The sequence below is a fragment of the Prunus mume genome, linkage group LG3 (genome assembly GCF_029339155.1).
Source record: "Prunus mume cultivar Tortuosa linkage group LG3, ASM2933915v1, whole genome shotgun sequence".
NCBI classification, from domain to species: Eukaryota; Viridiplantae; Streptophyta; class Magnoliopsida; order Rosales; family Rosaceae; genus Prunus; species Prunus mume.
Genome location: NC_142700.1, coordinates 10,441,489 through 10,450,127, shown reverse-complemented (window position 1 = coordinate 10,450,127; position 8,639 = coordinate 10,441,489). Strand labels below are relative to the sequence as shown.

Here is an 8,639-nt window from a genome sequence, read left to right as displayed (position 1 = left end):
GAGAGTGTGTTTTTCCTTTAATTTTGAAAATATAAAATTAGTTTCTTTACTTTTGCTATTAAAAAAAAGTATTAAAAAATAAAAGGGAGTGAGAAAATCAGTACCCTAAAAAAATATTTTTTTTATTTAATCCATGTGGCAATGCCACATCAACAATTTATAGAGTTCTGGATGTAACCGAATGGCAGAGACTACTTGTGAGCACACATGTTAACCTTGAGGACCAGAATTGAAAAAAAAGAAAAAGAAAAAAAGAAGACACAACCTCATAATTTCATGATAGCCGTAATAGTTCGGGGTAATATTCAGCAGTTACCCTTAAAATTTTAATGACTGAGCACCCAAAAAATAAAAAGAATTGTCACAAAGTATTCAGGAACCCATCAAGGAAACCTCTCTTGCTTGGAGACCATTTCTGCTGAATCATTGAAGGCAATTAAAGTCACTAGAAATAGTTGCACCAAAACTGAGAAGCTTTCATTTTACAAGAACCCAAGTGGTGCACCAACAGTTAAGCCACATAATCCTTAACTATCCCTCTCTCAAACATTTGTAGCAAGATTCAAACCACAACTTTTATCATGCTTGCAGTAGCAATGAACAAATTGGAAAATACTCGCTGTCCATTTGGAATGACTTCAAAATGTGGATAGCTCGTTTGATATGAAATCTATACATTGTTAGGTTTTGGAGCATCTTTAGCCTTGAAACTAAATCAAAATGGTCTAGAAATGAGGATTCCATCTACAATCTACTTCCCATATAGATATATAACAGATTTCTTCTAACCCATCCATCCATTCACTTCAAATCGTATATTACCTAAAGACTCTAAAGATCAAATTCTGCCAAAATTTCAAAAAACATGCCGCTTGAATATACTAGGGGGCAAGCCTACGTGGATCGCGAGGGAACAGAGAAGTTTTGCGAATGTTGTCCAAACCAAGGAAAAGCATGACAGCACGCTCCAGCCCTGCCCCGAACCCACCGTGCAGAGTTACACCATTTCTGTAAGAGCCATCACAAGGGTTAACAAGAGCCCGAGCAGAAGAAACTCATGCTAAACAACATAACTAGGGAAGAAAAAATTAACAATACCTAATAGCATCTATATATGTTGAAATTGTTTTCAATTCAATCCCACATGCTTGTGCTCTTTTCTCAAGTAACTCTGGTCTGTGCTCACGCTGGGCGCCAGAAATTATCTCCTCACCTAAAGGATGGAAAATAGATAATTAGATTTTCATTGATATATAAATCCAAAATCATTCAGGATATAAATGTAACAACGATGCTGATACAACCATTGATGATTTACCTCGAATAAAAACATCAAATGAATTACTGTAGGCAGGATTGTCGTGGCAAGGCATCGTATAGAATGGCCTAACAGCCAAAGGATACCGGTGCAGTATGTAAAACTCAGTGCCGTACCTATGATCAAGTAAAATCCAGTACAAACATTTATAATAACAACAGAATTTAAATTAAGCAAGAACAAATTAAAACATATACTTATGAAGATATAGAGCAAGCAAATAAAAAATTACTTCCCCAGAACTAGTTGCCCTAGTTTTCTCTCAGCCTTAGTGTTAAGGTCCCCCATAGGATCCACTTCAACGCCAGCATCCTGTACAAGGAGGTCAAACTAAAATAAAAAGAGAAAATTCTGAAACTGAAAGCAGGTCGTTGTGCATGTTTAGCATTCCATGCATGAAAAAAAAAAACATATATGTAAGTAAATAAACATAATATTCCTAACCTTAAGCATTTGAACACCTTCTTCAAACGTAAGTCGTAGAGTTTCCGGCAAATACTGCAAATTTATGAAATGTCAATAATCAGAATCAAATAGGCAACATTACAAATATCAAGTCCAAAAAAAAAAAAAAAAAGGATTATTACCTTCAATGGTTTGAAGGGATATTGCCTCCCTACTGCTTCAAGCTCCTTCTGACAAGTTTTGTTCAAATTGCCAAATATTGTAACAAATAAACGGGCAACAATATCCATCACCTGTAAAAACAAGCATTTAACTGCTCAATAACTCACATCCATGATCATATTGGCTGCTAGGGATAAGAAGACCTTTGACATTCAAATTCTACCTCAGAATAGTGCAAGTCAATCTCCATTTCAACATCAAGACCAGTAAATTCACACAAATGCCTATGGGTATTTGAGTCCTCGCCTCTATAAACAGGACCAATCTCAAAAACCCCGCGAAATTCAGCACAGATGGCCAACTGTTTGTGAAGCTGGGGTGATTGGGCTAGGCAGGCAGGTTGACCCTTGTAGTCGAGTGTAAACACAGCAGCACCACCTTCACTTGAACCCGCATTCAGTTTTGGCGTGTGGATTTCACGAAAGCCTTCAGATAACAAGAAACCCCTAAAGATCTACACAATAAGACAACCAATTACATACAGAACTAAACTGTAACAACAAACATTCTTCAACGTTACGAAGAGAAACAAACACAATAAACACAAAGCATATATCTGCAAATGGTACAAACAAAACTTACATTTCCAACTTCACTCTGGATGCTGAATATCCCCTGATTTGCCTGTGTCCGCAAGTCAAGAACTCTATTATTCAATTAATGTGGAGCATGTTATCATATTGTATGTCTGCTTATGCAAGTTCTCATAATGTTTTGATAGTATATAAACGATAAAACCATAGAACAGCTGGTATATACTTTCAATTTTTTAATTAATGGGCCACGAGCAAGTGATTTTGTGGATGGTTTAAGAAAAACTTCTTTTAGGTACTCATGCTATGATTTAAAATAATATTTGATATGTGAACTGCATGGTGGATTTTAGAAGGTGAATCACAGGGGTGTCTCCCCTGACAGATGCAAAATGTTTGAACTATGCCACCTAAGAAAGAATGGAACACCTATGAATGAGACAGCTGCAAAAGCTATGGTGAGGCTGAATTTGATTGTATTTTAGGATATGTTGTCTTGTGCTGTTTGTTACAGAGGCATCCATGTAATAGAATGCACAGTTAACATATATATATATATATATATATATTCTTTGTGATTACTTCATGCAGGAATGTAGGCCCTTTCAAAGTTTGAAAAATATGGTTCCAAATTATGGTATGTGGACCATGCAGTACCAGTATGCATTTTGTTAACATCATGCTTATCAATATATATGTGTTTTGGTATTATGAAATTCATAATACCAAAATACATGTTAGTTTGGTATTTTGATCATAATTGCTTCATTGGTACTAGGGTATGCCATTTCCTTGTTGAAGACCAAGCTCAAGTGGGTTGAAATTAGTTATTTTGAAAGTAGATCCCAAATGATTGTATATTTAGTTACTAGTGACTTAATATTTTGGGAGGTTTAATCCTCCATATGTGTAAATTGTAATGAAAATTATGAAATCAAAGTTAATTTGTTTATGAAATGTTTACTGTACTAGAGGAAATTGCAATGAAAGTCAATATCTTTATTAAATTGTTTATTGAATTTTAATGAAATTACAATAAACACCATACATTAATAAAAACAATAATTTTATTAATTAATTATTAAAAATTGATGTACAAATAGAAATTGTAATTTTTTTTAATAATTCTAATACACAGATATAGATTTAAGTAACAAAAATGTATTGTCAATTTGTTGAATTTGATGGGCCCCATTGTACTTAAATACTATTAACAATCAAATACGTAATATGAAGTTGATTGGATAGTCAAATAAGTAATAAAATATTGTAAATTAAAGTTGATTGGAAAGATAATGGGCCCCACATGCTGTTAAGAGTCAATTTCCACAATGTCACGAATGTTGTTATATCGGTGACAATAGCCTTTAGTAACGTCTTCATATGTAATGAAGCCCACAATTGTAACTACATGGTGATTATTACTTTTACTCACTAAAAAAGGTGACTAAAGATGTCAACAGTCACCAATAAAATGGTAACCATTGTTGACTTTTTTTGTAGTAAGAGTGCAAAGCCTCACCTGGATAACAGTTGGTGAATCGCAAGCATGAACCAGAGGCAAATATGAATGGGATACTGTGGGTTTACGAATGAGGAGGGAGAGAAGAAAAGCATGAACCAGAGACTGGGTTTACGAATGAGATGGCTGAAGCAAAAATCCTACCTCAAAAAGCAAAAGTCCTAACTCAAATAAATTAGGAAACTAAAAACCTAACCCAAATAAATTAGGAAACTAAAAACCTAACCCAAATAAATTAAGAAACTAAAAACCTAACCCAAATAAATTAGGAAATTAAAATTTTTAAAAAACATGGTCGTATTCAATTGGGATGAAATCGTAACTCTTTGTTTTCTTTAAAACTGCACCAAAAAATTTCATACGTTCCAAGGGGAATGGGCTTCGGACAGTCAAACCATTAAACTGGATGAGTATGAAGTAGCATTAGACAAAAATCCTAACTCAAATAAACTAGGAAACTAAAAACCTAGCCCAAATAAATTAGGAAACTAAAAACCCCTTCTTTTCATACCTTTTTTTCTATTAAGGAGAGAACTATACGCTAAGGAGTTGGCATATATTAAATTGTAATTATATCCCAAGTCTTCTGTTTTATAGTATCCAGGCTTTCTTTTTGTCCTGGATAGGATTGAGACTGACTATACCAACAAAGGAAAAGAAAGAACAATGTATTGAAAGCACCCGAATTTAAATTTTATTTTTCGTACAAACTTAAGTGAACAAATACGAAAACAATGAAAAGATCATCAAGGCTCCAGCAATAATGTTCATCTAAGAATCACAAGGGAGGCCTTTTGTTATTTATTTTCCTTTTTGGTACTAATTAAATGACAGACGGATTCAGAGAAGCATATGCAAGCAGTTCCTTATTGCTTTCAAATATAGCCATGACTTCTTCATTCAAAGTCAAGGACGCTTCTACGCCATCCCCATCTCTTGTATCTGTCAACACAATCATATTCTTGAATTCCATACACTGAGTCACCCACGATGGCTTTCCCCATCCGAAATCGACTGTGTAGAAAGGAAACCTGCACCAACTGCTGCAACTGTAGGCGTCCCCATCACTCCCATCCATGAGGCTCCCAAACTCTTGGAAGATTTCACATGGATCATCCCCGCTAACACCATTAGAATATCTCACTTTAAACTCCTCAATGCCTTTTCTGAGTTTAGCAGCCAACCTTTGAACATCTTCATCATCATCATCTTCACTTACTTTGGCTTTTGCTGCGAAGACGCCGAAAAAATTCCCCTCAAATTTTTCTGCTAAGGGCTGCACCAATACTTTCCGCATGTTCACGAATGGAAGCCACGCTGATGGCCTTATAGAACCCAATTTGGATCGTGATGATTCAGTGGCACACTTCCAAATGAGCGCGGACAATACTTCAACACGTGTAGGCTTTGGCAGGATGGCAGTGGCAGCTTTACACTTGAGAGCAGCAATCTTTGAGGCATCAAACACAATTCTTCTTGTTGTCCACTTTTCTTTAGCAAATTCCACTATGGGTAGAGGTGAGTTGAGAAAACCTAGTGGTGGGAGAAGAGAAGCTGCAGCACCAAAATCTGCTGCAGGAAGTACTACTTGATCAGTAGTACTGACTGAGCCCAGGGAAGCTGCAGCCCAGCTAGTAATGAATTTGCTGATCGTAGACGCATCAGCAACCTTATGACTAATGCAGACTCCGATTGCCATTCCACCACATTCGAAGAAGTTGGCCTGGACTTGTACAAGATAGCTTGGGTCTGCTAGTCTGGATCCCATATCAGCTGGAAGCAATTGTTTTAGCATCCCAAAATCTGGTTTCTCCAAAATCTTTGACATGGGCCAGTTGACTTGGGCCTCAAGAAATGCAGCCCCGTGGTCATTGCAACGGATTGAATCATTGCATTGGTACTTTCCTGCAAAGGGATAGAAGTGAGTGAGGGTTTCAGATAATGATGTTTTTAGAAGCTCACATATTTCATCAATATCATGGTCACTATTAGTATTGTTGGGATAGAAGAGAAGTATTGGGACATAAACATCTGGAATAAGCTGATCAAAGACAGAGAGGTTTGTAGTTTTGAGGTGTTGGGGAGTTGGAGAGGAAGGTGGAATTTTTTCCTTGTGAAGTACTTCAACCCTAATCCCTAAACCCATCTTGCTCCACACTTGTGTTTCATAACAATCACCATCACCTCCATATATAAAGACACATTACAAGATTCCCCGATGCAATGTGAAACTGAAGTAGTTTATTATATGCCCCACATGACACATACATATGGGACAATAAAGAAACATATAATCCATATCCTCAACGTTGCAACTTGAGTTCCACACTTGTGTATTTTTAGTTTATCATATATGCCATATGCTACAAAGATGACATTAACTTAAGAAACACATCAAATTGAATCCTCTGTGTTCTGTGCATATATCAACTTTGAAAACCATTAAACATTCATGATCCAAGTCATGCTAACGTGTACAGTAGATTGGATTAATGGGCAGATAATGCCTTGTACTTAGATTTCTTCAGTTGAACGAGTAGGAGGGATGCATATATTTAATAATAATATAATAATAATAAAGTAACGTGCTATTGCTAATAGTTAAACAAGCCCTCTAGATTGATTATGATCCCATTTTGAAATAACCAGGCCAATTGAAAATTTCAAAGCTCATTTCAGAACAAAAGATTCTAATTTTTTATTAGTAATAATAACAATAATAACAATCAAGACAAGAAATATAATTTCAAGGCTCATTTGGGATTGCTTCTAAAGTAAGCACTCCGGCTCATAAGCTCTAAAAAAGGACTCTTGAAGAAGCACTGGCAAATGAGCCCTGAAATTATAGGTTGTACCAACTAGTGACTGATATTGACTTACTTTCCTTACACACTAAGAATTCCTATTATAATTGTAATTGATTTACTTTAATTCATGATTTCCTACTATAAATAGATTTAGGAATTTATTATTTACTTGCCCATTCAGGTTTCGCTGTATTATAAATATGACCTCCTACAAGGAGAAGAATACACAGAAAATTCCCACAAACAAATATTCTCTCATAGTTTTCATATTTTAGCATGGTATCAGAGCAGCGATCTTGGAATTGCTGACTTTAGTTTCAAACCACCACTGCCGCTATGGAGGTTGATGATTTTTTCAACCCTTATGGAGGTAGCACCACCGACTCCTTCTCTCCTACTCAACCAACCATAGCCTGAGTTGAGTGCCCAGATGGCTCAACTCCTACAGATGCAGACTTTGGCCTCAATCGATCCTGAATCAGATCCTATTTTGATGACCCAACCCGATCCGAATCAGATCCTATTTTGACGACTCAACCCAACCCCGACTATAATGACGACGACTCGACTCAAGACGACTCAACCCCACTCCGATGATGACCCCAACCCCGAATTTGTCTCTCGATTCGCACTCGACCCCGATTTCGATTCCGACTTTGGCCTCGACTTAGGCTCATATCCCAATCCGAATTCCTACTCAACTCAGATCTTATGCATCTTCACTGCATGATTATGACTTCTCGACTAACGACCCCGACACATGGACCAGATTATGCGATATTGTGGTGATCCAAGACACACTCTTGAAACTTGTTTTAAATTGCATGGCTACCCTGACAGGGCTACTCTTAAAGATCGAAGACAATGCAATATGACCAGTAATGGTACTGGTTATAGATTCCATACTTCCTATAAGATTGATTCCAAGAGCTGGATAATTGATTCTGGTGCAATTGATCATATGACGTTTGATCCTGATGATTTTCTGAATACTACATAACCTTGACGAACTTGTATTGCAAATGCCAATGGCGTTACTTATCCTGTGATGGGGGCTAGCACTGTTGCACTCTCATCCTCTCTCACACTGTCTAATACTTTACTTGTTCCATCTTTATCCACTAAATTGTTGTCAGCTAGTCAGCTTCTGAACAATGGAATTGTTGTGTACTGATTTACCCAATTTTTTGTTTGCTTCAGGATATTCACACTAAGGAGATTCTTGGTCGTGGTACTAAGAGAGGGGGCTATATTATGTCACGACTTCACCCGACGTGGCTAATAGCAGTGACGCATCCCTTTGATAGCAAACAAAAGCAAATATGGTTGTGGCACCGTCAATTAGGACATCCGTCTTTTAGTTATATGAAGCATCTTATACCCGATTCATTCTCAGATTTCAAGGACTCTGACTTCACATGTGATACTTGTATTTTGGCCAAGAGTCACTGTGTGCTCTACTTGTTGAGTACGAACAAGTGTACTACTCTATTTACGTTAATTCACTCTAATGTCTGGGGATCTTCCCCTATCACTTCTGGTGTTCGATGGTTTGTCACATTCATAGATGATTGTACACGAATGGCATGGCTTTATTTGCTAAAGAATAAAAACAAAGTGTTTTCCCATTTTCAGTCCTTCTACAAACAGATGAAAACTCAGTTTAATGCTCAAATCCAAATTCTTCGCTCAGACAATGGTGGCGAATTTGTCAATCATGACTTTCAGACTTACTTCAAACAACATGGAATTATCCATGAGACGACTTGTCCTCGACATCTTCTTGAAACTGCCCGAGTACTTTTGATTGGCGCTCATGTTCCTCGCCATCA

At 36.8% G+C, this 8,639-nt stretch overlaps 1 protein-coding gene and 1 pseudogene across 1 annotated transcript; both read right to left on the bottom strand.

Moving 5' to 3' along the window:
- Nucleotides 1-633: 633 nt before the first annotated feature.
- Nucleotides 634-2,596, bottom strand: LOC148918695 (aspartate--tRNA ligase 2, cytoplasmic-like; the record flags this gene model as incomplete). Its single annotated transcript, XM_089048978.1, has 8 exons — nt 634-1,008; nt 1,099-1,213; nt 1,319-1,434; nt 1,551-1,630; nt 1,763-1,816; nt 1,906-2,016; nt 2,109-2,399; nt 2,528-2,596. Coding segments are annotated over 8 exons (963 nt in total), but the record flags the coding sequence as incomplete, so codon positions are not given.
- A 2,227-nt stretch (nt 2,597-4,823) lies between these two features.
- LOC148918694 (akuammiline synthase 1 pseudogene) lies at nt 4,824-6,152 on the bottom strand (annotated as a pseudogene).
- Nucleotides 6,153-8,639: the final 2,487 nt, after the last annotated feature.